Source organism: Arachis stenosperma, chromosome 3, assembly GCF_014773155.1.
Source record: "Arachis stenosperma cultivar V10309 chromosome 3, arast.V10309.gnm1.PFL2, whole genome shotgun sequence".
Taxonomy (NCBI): domain Eukaryota; kingdom Viridiplantae; phylum Streptophyta; class Magnoliopsida; order Fabales; family Fabaceae; genus Arachis; species Arachis stenosperma.
This window is the reverse complement of record NC_080379.1, coordinates 79,974,832-79,995,784: the sequence shown is the minus strand read 5'-3', so window position 1 is coordinate 79,995,784 and position 20,953 is coordinate 79,974,832. Positions and strand designations below refer to the sequence as shown.

At 44.1% G+C, this 20,953-nt stretch overlaps 1 protein-coding gene across 1 annotated transcript; it reads left to right on the top strand.

Annotated features, from left to right (window-relative positions):
• The first annotated feature begins 18,340 nt into the window (after positions 1 to 18,340).
• On the top strand, positions 18,341 to 18,823 carry LOC130966299 (uncharacterized). Its single transcript, XM_057891087.1, has one exon. The coding sequence runs from the start codon at positions 18,341 to 18,343 to the stop codon at positions 18,821 to 18,823; it is 483 nt and encodes a 160-aa protein (XP_057747070.1).
• The last annotated feature ends 2,130 nt before the right edge of the window (positions 18,824 to 20,953 follow it).

Sequence of the window (20,953 nt, the reverse complement as noted above, 5' to 3'; positions counted from 1 at the left end):
AAATATCCGCTCATCAAGCGTCATCAAGTCATCATGGCTACCTTGGCTGAAGTATTAGCCCACTTAGACTCACCTTATTCATGCCACCACCAAAGCAATTTTGTGGACGAATGTGAAGAACCAACTTCAATTGAAGAGTGCGGGAAGAGGGAAGGTTTGGAACCCCAAGTAGAAGATGAAAAGTTGAAGCATGAGCCGCCGGAAGTGGAGAAAGTTGAGCTTATTGAAGTTGAAGAAGTGGTTGAAGAACTTGGAAGGATTGAACAAGAGGTAGATATCATGATTGAAGACAACTTGGCACCAACAAATGACATTGTCGATTTAATTGAGCACTCTTCTATTGGAGTGGAAAGTAATGTCAAGGAGGATCGTGCACAACCTCTGAAATATAATTTGAGTAATGAAGAGAACGTAGAAGATGTTGGTAAACAAGAATTGGAAGTTGAAGCAAGTTGTCAAGAGGTGGAGGTGATACAAGAGGAGAACAAGGGAATGTAAATTTGAAGGCTATTGGAAATCTCCATCCCTAAGCAACCATCCAACACACCATTTGAGTGGGTAACAATCTTGTCCTTTAACTTCGTTAGCCCACATGAGTATGCCTTGTTTGAAATGGATGACCAACTTAGGGTACTTTGTGAAGTGCTAAGTAAGGAGGAGATCAAGATTGGGTTGCATGGTAAACTAAGGCGATTAAGGGTTGAACCTTTAATATTTGAGTTCCAAAGGTGGTACAAGGCACAATTGAATGGTTTTCAAAGGAAGATTTGGAGCCTTGGTGAGAATTTAAGAAGTTAGTCACCCCATTAGAAACTTGAAGATCAACAAGGAGGGGGATTGATAAACAAAGCGTGGGACACTGGAGGACAAATGAAGACAAAGCATGGGTGGAGGATCAAGGAGGAATGGAAGCATAAGCCTCCTTGATGTGAGCCCCTCAAATAGTCTAACTTAGCACTTTAAACCATAGTGCTAGGTGGGAGACACCCCACCATGGTAACATTGTTCTAACCCTTCTATTCTTGTTCATAGTTCTTTGACTTAATTACTTTTTGTTATGTTGATGCACTTAGGATTAGTTAAATCTTTAAGTTAGATAGGTTAATTTGCTTGTGGGTCATGAATGTTTGTATGTTTCAGGTTGAGATTGTGATTGAGCTAAGGTTGAATACCTTAGAAATTGAGAAATCTTTTTTTTTTTTTGGAAAAACAGGGCATCGTGCGTGTGCACATACTTGTGTGTGTGCACAAAACATCCTTTTTCTGCATCCTGTGCATGTGCACCTACCTGTGCGCATGCACACTCATGTTTGTGCCTTCTTTTCGCAGCGCCCACACAGCTTGTCCGTGCGTGCTCCCTTATTTTTCTATGATCTGTGCATGCACACCTACTTGTGCGTACACACACACCACTCTTTTCGCATTCTTGTGGGAGCGCACAGGCTTGCGCGTCTGCACACCAGCTTGCATTCCTTCTGTTGGGAATGATGGCACAGCCTGTGCGTGTGAACCCCTGCTCTTTTCACTCCTATTCTTGCGCACGCACACATAACCCTTTCCCAAGTAATTGTAAAAAAATAGAAAAGGTTTTCCAGCCATCTATGCGAACGCACAGCCTTGTGTGCCCGCACACCTCGATGCACCACCTTTGTTGGGAGTGTTTGCATGCTCTGTGCGTCCGCATTCCCCCCTGTTTCGCTTCTTGTGCATGCGCACCCTCTTGTGTGTACGCACACATCCCTCTTTTAGCGATCCCTGTGTGTGCACACAGTGCTGTGCGCCCGCACACTCCTTTACGCACCCTCTGTTTTGAGCGTTCGCACGCTATGTGCGGTTGCACCCCTCTCTTTTTCGCGTTTTGTGCGTGCGCACAGACCTGTGTGCGCTCGCACAAGCCTCGATCTGGGCGTTAACATGGCAAACACCCCTATTGAGCCAGCAGCTTCTTCTCTCTTTTTCTCCACTACTGCTGCCCCTGCCTCCGCCCAGCTTCTTCCGGTGACCCTGCCGCTGGCTCCCTGCCACCCATAGCCTTCACCACCCTTCTTTCTCTCTCTTCTTTCTCTTTTCTTCTCTTTCTCTTTTCATTCTCTACCACCGGAGAGTTCTCAACTCTCCAGTGCATCTCTGGCAAAGCTAACCGCCGTTAACTTGCAGTGGCTTTAACAAGTGCCATTGTTTCGTCTTTTCATCTTGCTTTCTTCACTTTGTGATTTTTAGGTTCTTATTTTCTTTTTTATGTTAATTTTTTTGAATTGTTCCTATTTTCTTTTCATGTTAATTAGATTGAGTTTATTGCTTCTTTTAGTTATCTTTATATTGCAAGTGTTGATCTTTGAATTGATGGGTTATTTTTTGATTGAATTTGAGCTTAATTGTGATAAGTTTGCACAATACACATCATATTTTTGATTAAATGCCTAAATGACACCTTTGTTTGATTCGTATGAGATGGCCATTGTTCCGAGGGTTACCTGAAACGTGCAGCTCGGTCTTCCGGCAAGGCCTGAGGTGGTGGGTCTGAGACCCGTGCTGGTTGTGCTGAACGGCGGGGGGTTGTACCTGCAATGACACTCCGATGCTTAAGTTAGCATGGGTCCAAGCAGATATCAAGTAGAATTAGAGTATGAGTTATACCTGGGTGCTCCAGTGTATTTATAGTAGTTGGCTGCGATCATCCCTGGATAAGATATTCTTATCTTATCTTATCTTTTGGGAGATTCATCTCTATCTTTGCGGAACCGCCTTTCCCAGGCCCTTTCGGCCTTTAGGTTTTGGGCTTAGTTCCTTCTGATGGGCCTTTCTTTGGCCTGTTTGTCCGAGGTCCGACCTCGAACGTGGGCCTTAGGTCGAGGTCGGGCCTTCTATCAGCTTTACCGAGTTTGGAGAGCTCGGTCAGGGTATGAACAGTGCCCCTGCCCGAGTTCGTCTTTTTTCGGAAGGTCGAGCTCGGGCATAGTAGTTTTTCAAAATTTGAAAACGGTCGTTTCAGCATTTATTGCTTGTTACCGTTTCTTCCTCGATTTCCGTGCGGCGCTCTGTGGAGGCTTTATTTATTTGCCCCTTTCTTCATTTTTCTTTGTTTATTCATCACTTCTTTTCGAGCATCTTCTCTTCTTTCTCTCTGTTCTTCGTCTTCCATTTTTTGTGCGTTTTTTCAGAGTTCTTTTCTGCGCCGCCGTTTTTCCTTTCGTCGGAGCTCGTCGCTTTCTTCTTTTCCAGGTTTGCTTTTTTCGCTTTTATTCTTCGTACGCTTCTTTTTTCTGATATCTTCTATGCCCGGGTTGCCCCGAAAAGAGGCGCCGCTATTGCTTTGTATGTGTGTGTGGGGGGACTCTTTTCTCCGATCCATTTTTGTTATTCGAGTTGCTGCCTTCTTGTTTGTAAAAGAACTTTGCTTTCTTTTGTTTTTGTTGAATTTGGTTTTTCTGCCTTTGTGTGATTTTTGTCTTGCTGTTGTATTCTTTCTTTGTAGGCAAGATTTTTTTATGTCTCGAAAGGTGTTTCAAGCAATGTCGACCAAGATTCCGAGTGGTCTAGGTTGGGTAGATCCTGCTCCTTTAAGGGTCCCGTCTGTTGTAGATTCTGAGTATCTGATTAGGTTCCGTAGGGAGTGTAGTATTTGTGAGAACAGGGAGTCTGAGCGGGATTACGAGTTTAGCAGCCCCGGAGTCCGAGGAGAGGGTATGTTTTCCGCCGTTAGAGAGTTCCGAGAAACTTTTCTTCTATGCTTATGATTGTTTCTTCTCCAAGCTAGGTGTCCGTCTTCCTTTCACCGACCTGGAATCCGAGGTCCTTTGGTCTTGTAACCTTGCCCCTACACAACTCCATCCGAACTCTTGGGCGTTTTTAAAGCTTTTCCAACTTTTGTGTCGGATTTTAGGCGTCTCCCCTTCTGTTTCTCTTTTTTCTTATCTGTTTGTACTGACGAAGCCGGGGTCGGGTGCTGGGAAGGTGTCCTGGGTTTCGTTTAGGGCTAACCAGGGTAGGAAATTTTGCACTTTGTATGATGAGTCGTTTCACGATTTCAAAAACTATTACTTCAAAGTCCGGGCTGTTGGAGATGTCCGACCTTTTTTCTTAGATGAGAGTGGGGAGCCTTCGTTTCCTCTTTGTTGGCAAGAGAGTGTGGTGTCGGTTAAGTACACTTTCGAGAGTCTAGATGAGGTGGAACAGGCTTTTGTTGGTGTGTTGAGCAGTCTATGGGGTCGGGCACCTCACTTGGATACGAAGAAAATGTTGGGAGATCCAAGCCTTCTCCGTTCCGAGTTAGGTAGTTCCCGACCTCTTTTTGAGATTTCATTTTCATATTTTGACTTTGTTTTGATCTTTCTGTTTGATAACCTCTTTGTTTCGTTTCTGCAGAGATGTCTTCTCAGGCTGATTCTATGAAGTTTCTCCGTCGAGCGAAGAAATCTGCGGCATCTCGGAATATCGAGGCTGAAGCTTCTCCCCGACCTTCTCCGCAGAAGACTACAATTGGTGTTCAGACTCGGTCGAAGACCATTCCGGTCCCTCAGTTCCGAGCTATAACTCAGGATCCTCCGACCTCCGGACCCGGTCAGCTTTCCCCGACCTCGACCTCGGGTCCTCCCCCCAAGAAACTGAAGACTTCCCGAGAGCCTGCTGGTTTCAATGACAAGGATTTCGATGCTCTCGGTTGGGTTGAGCAGCACATTCTTCCTCAGACTTTTATTTCTACTGATGATGCGTCCATGGAGCATCACTTTCAGTATATGGCGCGGAGTTGTGTTCGGATGGCTAGCCTTCATGCCGCCATTGCTCGGGAGTTTAAGAAAGCTCCCCTTGGGGCGACCAGCTCCCGACTTGAGAAGGCCCGGTCCGAGCTTGATAAGGTTAGTCAGCTGAAGGATGCTAGGATTGCCGAGCTGGGGGAGTCTTTGGAGGAAGAGAAGACTAGGGCTACCGCTGCTGTGGCGGTGGCGAAGACGTCTGAGGAGATGGCGAGGGTGGCGATGGAGAACTATACCAAGCTGTATGCTGAGCTTGTGGAGACGAAGGAGAAGCTGCAATCTGCTCGGGATGACTTTTATGAGCTGGAAGATAATGTGGCCAAGGGTATGGATGCTATGTTTGTGAATTTGAGGGATCAGGTCCGGGTTCTTGCTCCCGAATTGGATCTCAGTTTGTTCAGTATGGATAACATGGTTGTGGAGGGGAAGATTGTTCCTGCCCCTGTTGAGGATGAGGTTCCGATGTCCGACCCCGAGGCTCCGGTGTCCGACCCCGAGGCTCCGGTCGTGAACCCGACTTCACCTTTGGCCGAGGATAGAGTTGGTATGGAGGTTCCAAGCGATGGTGCTGTTCCTGCAGTCCCGATATCCATGTTTCAGCCAGGTGTTGATGCGGAGTCTGGAAAGGGCCTTGATCCTCTGTAATTTTTTGTACTTTTTGTGCTTTTGCCCGACCTGTGGGCTTTTTGTTTTTGGATGTTTTCTGCAAACATTTTGGACACCTGTTCTGCTATTTTAGCTACTCTTGTAGCTTTATTATGCCATGCTTTGTGTTTCGATTGTCTCGTTCCGCTTTTATGCTTTTTAGTTGTTCTCGGGTAACAACTTTTTAGCTAGCGTTTTGACTTCTCGCTTTTTGCTTTTTTAGTTGTTTTTGGGTAACAACTTTTTAGCTAGCGCTTTGACTTCTCGCTTTTTGCTTTTTAGTTGTTTTTGGGTAACAACTTTTTAGCTAGTGCCTTGACTTTCTCGCTTTTTGCTTTTTAGTTGTTTTTGGGTAACAACCTTTTAGCTAGCGCCTTGACTTTCTCGCTTTTTGCTTTTTAGTTGTTTTTGGGTAACAACTTTTTAGCTAGCGCCTTGACTTTCTCGCTTTTTGCTTTTTAGTTGTTTTTGGGTAACAACCTTTTAGCTAGTGCCTTGACTTTCTCGCTTTTTGCTTTTTAGTTGTTTTTGGGTAACAACTTTTTAGCTAGTGCCTTGACTTTCTCGCTTTTTGCTTTTTAGTTGTTTTTGGGTAACAACCTTTTAGCTAGCGCTTTGACTTTCTCGCTTTTTTCTTTTTAGTTGTTTTTGGGTAACAACTTTTTAGCTAGCGCTTTGACTTTCTCGCTTTTTGCTTTTTAGTTGTTTTTTGGGTAACAACTTTTTAGCTAGCGCCTTGACTTTCTCGCTTTTTGCTTTTTAGTTGTTTTTGGGTAACAACTTTTTAGCTTGCGCCTTGACTTTCTCGCTTTTTGCTTTTTAGTTGTTTTTGGGTAACAACTTTTTAGCTAGCGTTTCTCGAAGTCCTGGTTCTTTGCCAGCTTCTTTCTTGGGTCCGAGTTTACTCTCGGACATCGGGATCCTTGAGTACCCCTTTGGTCAGGTCCGACTTCGTTGTTTGGTCGGCCTTTTTTAAGTTATTTTTGTAACTTCTTTTCTATTTGGCTTTTTGAGCCATTTCAGAGTTACTTTTATAACTTCTCACATTAATTTGAACCTCGTCGCTTCATCTTTGCCGACCTCGTATGGCCTTTGGCAAATGATTTTTTGCGTTTTGCCGAGCATAAATTAATGCGCCTTGGTGGGGTACTTTTTAGGATATGCTTTATAACGAGAAAGAGAAAATAAAGAAATTTGATTAGTATTAAAAAGAAGAATATGTACAAAGTGTTTACCCTTTTGACTAGGTCGGGTGTCCTACTTAACCGGGTGTCTCATTAAAAACCCTCGTGGGGAAAAAGAGTACACCTCGGGTTAAGTTTTTCTAGCTGTAGTATCGTCTTAGGTTACAGGCGTGCCAGGTTCTGGGCAGCTCATTGCCTTCTAGGTCGGATATCTTGTAGTAGCCTGTCCCTAAGACTTCTGTTACTTTGTAGGGCCCCTTCCAATTTGCGGCTAGCTTTCCTTCTCCCGATTTTTGTGTTCCGATGTCGTTTCGGATTAAAATCAGGTCGTGAGTGGAGAAGCTTCGTTTTATCACCTTTCGGTTATATCTGAGGGCCGTTCGTCGTTTTAAGACTTCTTCTCTGATTCGGGCTCTTTCTCGGACCTCGGGTAGGAGGTCGAGTTCTTCCCTTTGTGCCTGAGGGTTGCCTCCTTCGTTGTAGAAGATGGTTCTGGGTGAACCTTCGTCTATTTCGACGGGAATCATTGCCTCCATTCCGTAGGCTAGTCGGAATGGGGATTCTCCTGTTGTAGAGTGCGGGGTTGTCCGATATGCCCATAATACCTGGGGGAGTTCATCGGCCCATGCCCCTTTGGCCTCTTGGAGTCTTCGTTTTAACCCGGCCAAGATGACTTTATTTGCGGCCTCTGCTTGTCCATTGGCTTGCGGGTGTTCGACCGATGTGAACTGCTGTTTGATTTTTAGCTCGGCCACCAAGTTCTGAAAACTTGTGTCTGTGAACTGTGTTCCATTGTCTGTTGTGATGGAGTAGGGGACTCCGAACCTCGTGACAATGTTTTTGTATAGGAATTTACGGCTTTTCTGAGCCGTAATAGTGGCTAAGGGTTCAGCCTCGATCCACTTTGTGAAGTAGTCGACCCCTACTATGAGGTACTTGACTTGCCCCGGTCCTTGTGGGAATGGGCCGAGTAGGTCGAGTCCCCACTTTGCGAAGGGCCATGGTGCGGTGATGCTTATGAGGTCTTCGGGCGGTGCTTTGTGAAAATTGGCGTGTTTTTGGCAGGGGGGGCATATTTTCACAAACTCTGCCGCGTCTCTTTGCAAGGTCGGCCAGTAGAACCCGGCTCTGACTATTTTCTTGGACAGGGCCCGGGCTCCGAGATGGTTCCCACACATGCCTTTGTGGACTTCTTCGAGGACGCTCTTTGTTTCTGTGGTCGGGACGCACCTCAGGAGGGGGTTTGAGAATCCTCTTCTGTATAATACGTCGTGGATTAACGTGTAGTTCTGGGCGTCTTTTGTAAGCCTTTTAGCTTCTTTTCTTTCGGCGGGGAGAGTTCCCGATTTCAGATAGTTGAGTATGGGGGTTATCCATCTTTGTTGTTGCCCGGATATATTTAGTATTTCTTCCTCCCTTAACACGGAGGGGATTGTAGAGTTTCTTGGAGGAGACTTCTGTTGTTCCCTCCGGGCTTGGTGCTAGCCAGTTTTGAGAGGGCGTCTGCCCGGGCATTTTGCTCCCGGGGTATGTGCTGGATTTGTATTTCCGGGAAGTGTCGTAATTGCGCCTGTGTTTGGTCCAGGTATTTTTTCATAGTAGGGTCTTTGGCCTGGTAGCTTCCATTTACTTGTGATGTGACGACCTGGGAGTCGCTGAAGATCGTGATCCTCTTTGCTCTGACCTCTTCGGCTAGTTTTAGTCCCGCTAGTAGGGCTTCGTATTCGGCTTGGTTATTTGAGGCCTGGAACTCGAATTTTAGGGATAGCTCAATCCGTGTTCCTTGATCGCTTTCGAGTATAACACCGGCCCCGCTTCCTGTTTTGTTTGAGGATCCGTCGACATACAGATTCCATGAGAGTGGGGTTCCCGGGGTCTCAGTGTATTCTGCGACGAAGTCGGCTAGGTATTGAGATTTTATGGCAGTCCGGGCTTCATAGTGGAGGTCGAACTCGGACAATTCCACCGCCCATTGTAGGATTCGTCCTGCCATGTCTGTCTTTTGTAGGATGTGTCTCATGGGTTGGTTTGTCCGGACTTTGATGGTGTGGGCTTGAAAGTAGGGGCGGAGTCTCCGAGCTGTGAACACTAGTGCATAGGCGATTTTCTCTATTTTCTGATAGTTTAATTCGGCCCCTTGTAGTGCTTTGCTTACGAAGTATATGGGGTGTTGCCCCTCCTCATTTTCTCGTATTAGTGCCGAGGCGACTGCCCGATGTCCGACCGACAGGTATAGTACGAGCTCTTCCCCTTTTAGAGGTCGGGTTAAGATTGGTGGCTGCCCGAGGAATTCCTTGAATTCTTGGAAGGCCTTTTCGCATTCCGGGGTCCAAGAGAAGGGTTTCCCTTTCTTTAGGAGTGAGTAGAGAGGGAGTGATCTTATCGCTGATCCTGCTAAGAATCTTGATAGGGCGGCTAGTCTCCCATTTAGTTGTTGTACTTCTTTGACACACGTCGGGCTTTTCATATTGAGTATTGCTTGGCATTTGTCCGGGTTTGCTTCGATGCCTCTCTGAGTCAGCATGAAGCCTAAGAACTTCCCGGCTTCTGCGGCGAAGGTGCACTTTGTCGGGTTAAGTCTCATGTTGTGTTTCCGGAGGGTGTCGAAGATACTGCTGAGGTCGGCGACCAAGTTTCTGTCTTCTTGTGTCTTTACTAGCATGTCGTCGACGTACACCTCTAGCTGTAGCCTGATGTGTTCTGAGAACATTTTGTTCATTAGCCTCTGGTAGGTTGCCCCTGCGTTCTTCAGCCCGAAGGGCATTACTACGTAGCAGTAGTTTGCCCTTGGGGTTATGAACGAGGTCTTTTCTTGGTCGGGTCCATACATCGGGATTTGATTGTATCCCGAGTATGCATCCATGAAGGAGAGGTATCTGTAGCCCGAAGCGGCATCGACTAAGGCGTCGATGTTCGGTAGTGGATATGGATCTTTGGGGCAGGCTTTGTTGAGATCCGTGTAGTCGACGCACATCCTCCATTTTCCATTGGGCTTCTTCACTAGGACCACGTTTGCGAGCCATAGGGGGTACTTTACTTCCCTAATGAACCCTGCATCTAGTAGTGCTTGCACTTGTTCTTCTATTGCTTGCATGCGTTCGGGCCCGAGCTTCCTGCGTCTTTGTTGGACAGGTCGGGATCCCGGGTATACTGATAGCTTATGGCACATCAGGTCGGGGCTTATGCCTGGTATATCGGAGGCTTTCCAGGCGAAGAGGTCGGAATTCTTCCTTAAGAGGGTTGTGAGTTCCTCCTTTAGGCCTGCTTCGAGGTTTGCCCCTATGTTTGTTACTTTCTCGGGTGTGTTCCCGATCTGGATCTTTTCGGTCTCTCCTTCTGGTTGTGGCCGAAGATCTTCTCGGGCTTGGACTCGCCCGAGTTCTTATTGTGTTGACCTCTTTCCCTTTTAGGCTCAGACTTTCGTTGTAGCATCGTCGTGCTAGTTTTTGGTCGCCTTTTAGGGTAGCGATTCCCTTTGCGGTAGGGAACTTCATACAGAGGTGTGGGGTCGAGACTATAGCCGCTAGTCTGTTTAGGGTTGGTCGTCTGATGAGGGCATTGTATGCTGAAGTGACGTCGACTACAATGTAGTCGATGCTTAGTGTTTTGGTTTGCTCGCCTTTTCCAAAGGTAGTGTGTAATGAGATGTATCCCAAGGGGCGGATCGGGGTATCTCCTAGTCCAAACAGGTCGGTGGGATAGGCTTTTAGCTCTTTTTCTTCGAGTCCGAGCTTGTCGAAGGCTGCTTTGAACAGGATATCTGCTGAGCTTCCTTGGTCGATCAGGGTTCGATGTAAGTTGGCGTTGGCTAGGATGATGGTGATTACCATAGGGTCGTCGTGTCCGGGTATTATTCCAAGAGCATCTTCTCGGGTAAATGAGATAGTAGGTAACTCGGGTAAGGGGCTGTCTTCTCGGACATGGTAGACTTCTTTGAGGTGTCTCTTCCGTGAGGATTTTGGATGTCCCTCCCCCTGCGAAACCTCCGTTTATCATGTGTATGTGCCTTTCAGGAGTTCGCGGGGTTCGTGTTTGCTCGGCCCGATCTTCGTTATCTCCCCGTCTTCTCTTTCTGGTTTCTTCTCCTTTCTCAGCTATGTATCTGTCGAGTTTTCCCTCTCTGGCTAGCTTTTCTATAACATTCTTTAAGTCGTGGCAGTCGTTAGTAGAGTGGCCGTAGAGTCTGTGATATTCGCAGTACTCGGACCGATCTCTTCCTGCTCTCTTGTGCTTCAGAGGTTTGGGTGGTGGGATCTTCTCGGTGTGGCGTACTTCTCTGTAGACGTCTACCAGGGAGACTCGGAGGGGAGTGTAGCTGTGGTATTTTCGTGGCTTGTCCGAGTTGGATTCTTCTTTCTTTTTCTGTTCCCGATCTCGATCTCGGGGCGGGTAGGTTGACTCCTTCCTGGAAGAGTCTCTCAGCTGGGAGGTTTCTTCCATGTTGATATACTTTCCTGCCCGTTCTTGTACTTCGTATAAGGAGGTCGGGTATCTTTTGGATAGGGATTGGCTAAACGGTCCTTCTTTTAGGCCGTTTGCTAGTCCCATGATGGCTGCTTCCGTGGGCAAGTGTTGTATGTCCAGGCAGGCCTTGTTGAATCGCTCCATGTACTCTCTGAGAGTTTCTTGGTTGCCTTGTTTGATCCCGAGTAGGCTGGGGCATGTTTTGCCTTGTCCTTTTGAATAGAGAACCTTGTTAAGAATTTTTTGGTCAGGTCTTCAAAGCTGGAGATTGATCCTGGTGGCAGGTTGTCGAACCACTTCATGGCTGACTTAGTGAGAGTGGTGGGGAAGGCTTTGCATCGAATCGCGTCGGAGGCGTCGACTAAGTACATTCTGCTTCTGAAATTGCTGAGGTGATGACTTGGATCGGTGGTGCCGTCGTAGAGGTCCATATCTGGTGGTTTGAAGTTTCGCGGTACCTTCTCTTTCATGATCTCTTGTGTGAAGGGATCATGGTTGCTTTCGGGAGTGGTGCCGTGTTCCGTCCGATCTTTTAGGTTGGCCTCTATCTTCCGCAGTTTTTCTTCCAATTCTCTGCGTTTGCGAGCTTCCCTTCTCAGATCCTGTTCAGTTTCCTTCTGCTTCTTTACGTCCTCTTCGAGTTGTCTCAGCCGGCTTTGTTGTGCCCGAACTGTTTCCAGAATCTCCGAACTTTTTCTCTTTCGGGATTTTGTGGATCTTTGTCTGGGGGTGATGTCTTTGGGCGATTCTGTTTGTTTCCTCCTGGAGTGCGTGGTGATAGAGGGCTGTCCGGCCGTTCTCCTGTGTCAACTTCCTCTTCTTGTTCTGATGTAGCGTGGTTATTGTTGGGAGGGTCGTCCGCCATGGTAAAGGGATGACTTCCAGGTCCCCGGCAACGGCGCCAATGTTCCGAGGGTTACCTGAAACGTGCAGCTCGGTCTTCCGGCAAGGCCTGAGGTGGTGGGTCTGAGACCCGTGCTGGTTGTGCTGAACGGCGGGGGGTTGTACCTGCAATGACACTCCGATGCTTAAGTTAGCATGGGTCCAAGCAGATATCAAGTAGAATTAGAGTATGAGTTATACCTGGGTGCTCCAGTGTATTTATAGTAGTTGGCTGCGATCATCCCTGGATAAGATATTCTTATCTTATCTTATCTTTTGGGAGATTCATCTCTATCTTTGCGGAACCGCCTTTCCCAGGCCCTTTCGGCCTTTAGGTTTTGGGCTTAGTTCCTTCTGATGGGCCTTTCTTTGGCCTGTTTGTCCGAGGTCCGACCTCGAACGTGGGCCTTAGGTCGAGGTCGGGCCTTCTATCAGCTTTACCGAGTTTGGAGAGCTCGGTCAGGGTATGAACAGCCATCATACGCTTTCAAATTATCTCTTGTTTGGCATATTCTATAATTTGTGCAACTTCAAATATGATTTTTGATGATGATAAACTTGACATTATCAATGCATTTCCTTGTTTTTTGAACTTAATGTTCCAAACACCCATGTTCTACATGACTTTTGATCCTTTGTTAATGGGTGAATTGTTTGTAAATGCATTGTTCTTAGTTTAATTCAAATTTCATTGTTCATCTTAGCAATTTAATTGAGTGGTCACATTATAATTGTTTAATTTTTTTATAATTTCTTGATCAAACATCTTTTGGCTCTAACACAAGAACATTGTATACGTGATTATCACTTCTAGAAGATGAACAAATGACACTTCACTTTACTTGAATGGTTATTGTTATTGTGCAACCTTTTTAATAATGCACTTTAATGCCCACAACCCCAATAACCATTGCCTCAAGGAATTCAATTAAGTCATTTTGTCCTTGTTTAAGTTTGCTTGCATCTTAATTATTTACACTTGAAACTTAAACATTTGATTGAGAATCATTGAACTTTGATTGTTTTAAAACTCGGGTCGTCTTACAAGGAATTGCAATGAAGTGGTCAATTATTGGTATTGAAGGAACAAGGGGTTTGATTTATAAAGGTGCAAGAAAATAAATGGGCAAGAATTTAAATGGAAAGAAAAGTAAATCAAGTAAGCAATTAAAGAAAGCAATTAAAGAAGAGAGACATTCATGGCAAGGGTTGAGAATATAGGCTTTCTATCCGAGTCATACAATGATTAATTCATCTTATTTAGTCAATTCCAACAAATGGAAGAAGGTATCATGTTATCTTCACATAGGGAGAACGTCAAACAAGACTAGTTAAACATATCACAATAATAAACAAGAATTTATCTTATTACGTCATCCCCGACAATGGAGGAAGGTATCATGTTATCCTCATACTCGAAGAAAGTCTAATAAGACTAGCTAATCTCAATCCAAAAGTCCAGATTACTTACTAAATAAATTAGCAAAAGATTAGAGTCAATGGAAATAATGTTAGCTAACAATTCTAGATCACCAGGATAGGTTGGGTTTTCATGACTCAAGATTGCCTAATTACTCTTTCCAAGCCAAGAATGCTCAAAAGACTACTCTAAAGCCCAACCAAGCATTTCGTCAAACACTTGGTAGGTATAAATGGAAAGCATAATAAGTTGCAAGGAATAGTAAATCTACCAACTACCAATTGCAAGAAAAGTAAAATTCACTACTCAAATCATCAATAAAAGATCATCAAACATTAAATTGCATTAGAAGAAAATCCAAATCCAACATGAGTGCATGAACATAAAAGAGGCATAAAAGTAAAATTAACATCACAAACTAAGAGAATGAAGGTGTAGAAGCAATAATTCATAAAGGAAACAAGATGAAAACATGAAATTAGACCTAGATCTAAGATGGAAATACCCTAAGAACCCTAATTCTAGAGAGAAGAGGGAGCTTCTCTATCTAGATACTAAACTACCTGTTGCTAAGCTACAACCAAGTGCTCCTGATGACTTGCATCAACTACCTTTTTTTCTTGCATAAAAAGGACCACAAAAGAACATAATCTCATTTGATCATTGTAATTCATGCAATAATTGATGAATATTTTAGAACATTGCTTTGAAATAAGTTATGCTGAATTTCAAGTGAAATAGACATCAAAAATGGGAAGAAAACAACAAAATAAGCTCGGTGTGTGAAACTGACGTGCCACTTGGAGCAAACGCCACAAAAATGCACTGGCGTGGCACGCCAGGAGTTGGGCGTGGCACGCCAGCACTGAAGTCCATAGGAGTTCTCAAACAATCACATGGGCGTGGCACGCCAGGAGTTGGGCATGGCACGCCAATACAACTTTCCAGAAAGCAACATTGAAGGGGCGTGGCATGCCAGGTTGGGCGTGGCATGCCTAGCCAATCACTCACCATAGGGCTTGCCACTTGATGTCGAAGGCGTGGCAAGCAAGTTTCAAAAGTCACTTGGGCGTGCCATTTGAGGAGTCAGGCGTGGCACGCCAAGCTCGAAGAACCAAAAAATGAATGGGCATGCCACTTGAGCAACATGGTGTGGCACGCTGGTACATGATTCCCAAAGGGAAGTTAAAGCCTAAAAATGCCTGGGCGTGCCACTTGAGATCGAAGGCGTGGCATGCCAGGCTCTCATTCTCACTTTGGCGTGCCACTTGAGCAACCAGGCGTGGCACGCCAATGCACAAAGAGCCAAAGCAAGGGCTAGGCGTGCCACTTGGTATCGAAGGCATGGCACGCCAGTCCAAGAATCTCACTTTGGTGTGCCACTTGAATGCTTGGTGTGGCACGCCAGCTACTGAAACCAAAACCAGACCCTGGACGTCCCACGCCAGTTCAAGTTTCTAGAGGGAAAAAGAAGAGGACAAAGGCCAAGGCGTGCCACTTTGGCTCGAAAGCGTGGAACGCCAGGGATGTTAGTGAAGAAGGGTGTGCCACTTGAAGAGCTAGGCGAGGCATGCCAAGCCAGAGTTGGAGGGGGACATGGCACGCCACTGAAGCGCCAGCCACACGCCAGCTGGGAAGTCACGCTTGTTGAGTTTCTTTTCCCTCCAAATTGTAATGTTTCTTTTTCACTTTTGCAATTCTTTTAGTTTGAGAGTTAGGAGTAGTATAAATAACCCCAAGAAGTACTGAAAAAAGGTTTCAGTTAGATCACTTTCCACTTCATCTTCTCCATCTAGAGTACTTTTCTCTAAGCTATGAGTAGCTAAATTCCATCTCATTGAGAGAGGAAGCTCTGTTGTACTTGATGGATTAATGATAGTGAATTTCTTCTTCTCTTTATCTTTTCTTTGATTTGCTAGACGAAATTTCATGCTTCATGCCTAGTGTTCAATTATCCTGAAAAAGAGATATGAGAATGCAAAATGGGTTTCATGGGAACCTTGGAAAAGGAAACATGAAACCATGCTAGAAATCCCTTCTCACACTTGAGTAGGATATGGATTTTGGTGTTTGGATATGGTGACATATAATCCTCCCTCTACCTGGACCTATGATGATATGTGGTATAATCAGAGACCAAGCATATCTCTCTTCATGAGCAATTAGACTAAGGAATTGGTTATTGATCAAGATCTGAGAGATTGAGTCACCAATGGATTGAGGCTCAATCAATCATGATTGCCAAGAGGTCAATGAGTTGCATGATTGAAGAGGATGTAAGCTGAATTTAATCCAAAGAGACAACATCTCTTGATCTCAATGAATTTCCCTATTCTCATCTATCACTTTCTTTATAGCTTTCGTTTATATTCTGCAATTCCCCATTCCTATTTACAATTAAGTCATTTAATCTTCAGTCCTTTACATTCTTGCCATTTTAATTCCAACACTTTACTGCTTTCTTTACTCTTCAGTCATTTACACTTTTTGCCCATTTACAATTTTGCAATCACCATCTATTTGCTTAGCTTGACTAATTCACCAATTGATTAAAATTTCTCAAAACTACCAGTCTCTGTGAATACGATCCCACTCCACTGTGGGTTATTACTTGACGATAATTTTGGTGCGCTTGTCAAAATAGCGGATTCATAATCAAAAAATTTTGGTGCGCTTGTTAAAATAGCGGATTCATAATCAAAAAATTTTATGGAGTGTGAATTCCGAACTCATCAAGTTTTATGGCGATTTTGCCAGGGATTGGTTTGAATTTGACAATGATTAAATTGATTAGAGAGCTAGATTAAGCATTTTAATTACCTTGTTATTTTGTTATTGATCCTAAATTCTTTTCTCCATGTTTTTATTACTATTTCTATCTATTTGCTGGAATCATTTTAGTTATCCATTGTCCATATTTCCATCATTCTAACTGTTTGATTAATTGCACCAACAAAGCTAACCACTAATTTCAACAAGATTTTTTTTCACTTTACTTGTTCTCTGCTGGCTATTTGCTAAGTGTATAACAGGTAGAAGAGGAGGAACTGTATCCCCCTTCGATATTGAACCTAAGAGGACCTTCCTTAGATTAAGGAGGGAAGCAAGAGGCAAAGGCATAGTTGGAGAGGAAGAAGTGGAGGAAGATCTAGAAACCACCATGGAGGAAGAAGTACATAACCATGTTGGAGAGGAAGTCGGCAATCATGTTGGGCAAGAGAGAAGAGTCTTGGGCTCCTACATCAACCCAAATCCAGGAAACTGTGACAGCAGCATCCTAAAGCTAACAATCCATGCCAATAACTTTGTGTTGAAACCCCAACTCATCACACTTGTCCAAAATAATTGTTCATATGGAGGATGTGCTCAAGAGGATCCAAATCAACATCTCACTGCATTTTTGAGGATATGCGACACTGTAAAGTCCAATAGTGTACACCCTGACACCGACAGGCTACTCTTGTTCCCTTTCTCACTCAGAGACAAGGCAGCAAAGTGGTTGAAAGCATTCCCCAAGGAAAGTTTAACCACATGGGAGTACGTTGTGAACAAATTTCTAGCAAGATTTTACCCTCCACAGCGAGTCAACAGATTGAGAACTGAGGTGCAAACATTCAGGTAGCAAGATGGTGAAACACTCTATGAGGCCTGGGAGAGGTTCAAAGATTTGACAAGAAAGTGCCTCCAGAAATGTTCAATGAATGGGTTCAACTATACATCTTTTATGAAGGGCTATCATATGAAGCAAAGAAGGCTGTGGACCACTCTTCAGAAGGCTCACTCAACATGAAGAAGACTATCGAATAAGCCCGAGATGTCATCGAGACTGTAGTTGAGAATGAGTATTTCTATGCTTTAGAAAGAACTTAGAAGAACGGAGTGCTAGAAATCAATTCTGTGGATGCCTTGTTAGCTTAAAACAAGGCCATTGCAGCACAACTAGCAGCCTTAACCAAGAATATGGAGGCTGGCCAAGTCTCAGTTGTCCAAGCTCAAGCACCACCTCAAGAAGAAGATGCACCCGAAGCTCAAGGTGAATGGGAGCAAGCAAATTATATGAACAACTCATTCAGACCACCATATAACCCCAACTCCAAGACATATAATCCAGGTTGGAAGAACCACCCAAATTTTGGGTGGGAAAACCAACAAACCCATAATGAGGACCACAAACCTTATCCATCAAATTAATACAACACTCACAACCTCAATCATCAAGTAGGCAACCATAGACCTTACCATAACTCACAAAACACTTCATACCATGGCAACCAACAAACACACAACAACCACCATCAAGACACACCACCCTTAACCATGCAACCATGTGAAATCAAGAGCAACTTTGAGAGGATGGAGGATGCAATAGCACAACTATCATCACAGCTTACAGGAGCCGTCTCCACTCTTATGGAAAGACAAATGCAGACTGATAGAAGGATAGACGCCAATCAAGAATAATACAGATCAAATCTGAAGAATCAAGGTGCAGCAATCTCAAAGCTGGAAGCACAAGTGGGAATTCTATCCAAGCAGATCCCAATGCCCACACATACATTTCCTAGTGACACCATGGCCAACCCAAGAGGGGAATGCAAAGCCATTACACTCAGAAGCGGAAACGTTACAGAAGAAGTAACCACAAGCAAGAGTAACCAAGTAGAAGAGGTTGCAGAAGAGCATGGAAACAAGAACGAAGAAGAGGCCCCTAACCCACCTTCACCAAAGCTAACCTTGAAGCCTTACGTGCCAAAGGCACCATACCCACAAAGGCTGAGGAAAGATGAGAAGGAAAGCCAGTTCTCTATATTCTTAGAGATCTTCAAGAAGTTCCAAATCAACATACCATTTGCTGAAGCATTAGAGCAAATGCCACTTTATGCCAAATTTTTGAAGGAGCTCATGACAAGAAAAAGAAACTGGGGAGAAAAAAAACCATAGTGCTAACTGAGGAATGTAGTGCCATCATACAAAAGAAACTTCCTCAGAAAATGAAGGACCCAGAAAGCTTCCAAATCCCCTGCATCAGAAGGGATATTAATATTGAAAAAGCCTTGTGTGACCTGGGAGCCAGCATCAATCTCATGTCTCTACCCATGATGAGGAGGATGAAGATTAAGGAGGCCAAACCAACAAGAATGGTACTTCAATTGGCTGACAAAACATTTAAGTTTTCACATGGGGTAGTGGAAGATTTGTTGGTGAAAGTGGGAGAATTCATTTTTCCAGCTGACTTTGTTGTGCTGGATATAGAAGAAGAGGCTAATACATCAATCATCCTAGGAAGAGCATTCCTAGCTACTGCTGGAGCCATCATTGATGTGCAAAAAGGGGAACTAATCTTGAGATTGCATGAAGAAAAGATGGTCTTCAACATCTTTAATGCAATGAGTTACCCCAAGGAATCCATAGGAGAGTGCATGATGGTAGACACCATCAAACAGATAGTTCAAGGAGTTTTGGAAGAAGAATAATATGAAGGGACTATGGAGCTAGAACAACAAGCATCAAGTGAAGAAATACCACAAGGAACCAAGGAAAATTTGGTCATGCTGAACCATAAGGATAACAAGGAAGTGGAGATACCTAAATTAGAGCTGAAGACCCTACCACCAAGCTTGAAATATGAATACTTGGGTGACAACAACACTTACCCAGTGATCATCAATTCAAGCTTGAGTAAAGAACAAGAAGAAGAACCTATCCAAGTGCTGAGATAACACAAGGATGCTATAGGCTGAACACTTTCAAATTTAAAAGGGATCAGTCCTTCAATGTGCATGCACAAGATCCTACCTAAGGAAGATGCCAAACCTTCAAGGCAACAACAAAGGAGGCTGAATCCAACCATGAATGAAGTGGTTCAAAAAGAAGTGTTGAAGTTGTGGCAAGCAGGGGTGATCTACCCCATCTCAAATAGCCCTTGGGTAAGCCCAGTGCAAGTAGTCCCAAAGAAGGGAGGGATCACCGTTGTGTCAAATGAAAAGAATGAACTGATACCCACAAGGACAGTGATTGGATGGCGTATGTGCATTGACTATCAGAAACTCAATGAAGCTACCCGAAAAGACCACTTTCCCCTGTCCTTCATGGACCAGATGCTTGAAAGACTCGTAGGACATGAATACTACTGCTTCATGGACGGTTACTCTGGCTACAACCAAATAGTTGTGGATCCTAAGGACTAGGAGAAAACATCTTTTACTTATCCCTATGGAGTCTTTGCTTATAGGAGAATGCCCTTTGGATTGTGCAATGCACCTGCAACATTCCAAAGGTGCATGCTCTCCATCTTTTCAGACATGGTTGAGAAGTTCATAGAAGTATTCATAGACGACTTTTCCGTGTTTGGAAATTCATATTCTGATTGCCTATGTCATCTTGCCCTAGTGCTAAAAAGATGCCAAGAAACCAACCTGGTTTTAAACTGGGAGAGGTTTCATTTTGTGGTAACTGAAGGAGTGGTTCTTGGTCACATGATTTCTAAAAATGGCATAGAAGTGGACAAGGCAAAGGTGGAAGTAATAGAGAAGTTACCTCCACCTTGCAATGTCAAGGCAATCAGAAGCTTTTTGGGACACGCTGGGTTCTATAGGAGGTTTACTAAAGATTTTTCAAAGATTGCAAAACCTCTTAGCAACCTACTTGTCTTAAATACTCCCTTTGTTTTTTATAGAGAGTGCATGGTAGCCTTTGATGAACTTAAGAATAGACTCTCCTCTGCACCTATTATAGCACCACCTAGCTGTGATCTTCCCTTCGAATTAATGTGTGATGCATCTGATTTTGCTGTTGGTGCCGTTCTAGGACAGAGGAAAGACAAGCTACTACATGTTAGTTACTATGCTAGCAAGGTCCTTAATGAGAATCAAAGGAACTACACCACTACAGAGAAAGAACTTTTAGCCATAGTATTTGCTTTTGACAAGTTTAGATCATATCTTATTGGTTTTAGAGTAATTGTATTCACTGATCATGCAACACTCAAATACTTGCTTACCAAACAAGAATCTAAGCCCAGATTAATAAGATGGATCCTGCTACTCCAAGAGTTTGACATTGAGATTAAAGACAGGAGTGGAGCAGAGAACAAAGTGGCTGACTCTCAAGGATCCCACAAGAAGAAGAGAAGCACCAATTTGCAGTGAATGAAAGCTTCCGTGATGAGCAATTGATAATGATCTAAGTAGCCCCTTGGTTTGCAGACATAGCTAACTTCAAGGCTATTGGGGAACATGACGATCGGATTTTCTATCGGTAAAGAATTGCACAAATATAATCGCGTTGTAAGTATAGTTTCTAAACCAACAGAAAATCCATTTGTACAAAAGTTTTGTTTGTCACTTAAGTAAACCCAATAAAAATAAATAACCGAAGTATTCAAACCTCGGGTCGTCTTCTCAAGGAATTGCAGGGAGGTGTGTTTTATTATTGGTTATGGAAAATAGTATTTTTGGGTTTTTTGAAATATTGAGCAAGGAAAATAAATTGCAAGGGAAATAAATTAATTGAAAAACTCTTGGCAAGGTATGAGAACTGGAATTCCTATCCTAGTTATCCTTATCGGGTGTGATGAGAATTGGGTTTCAACCCCGCTTGGTCAG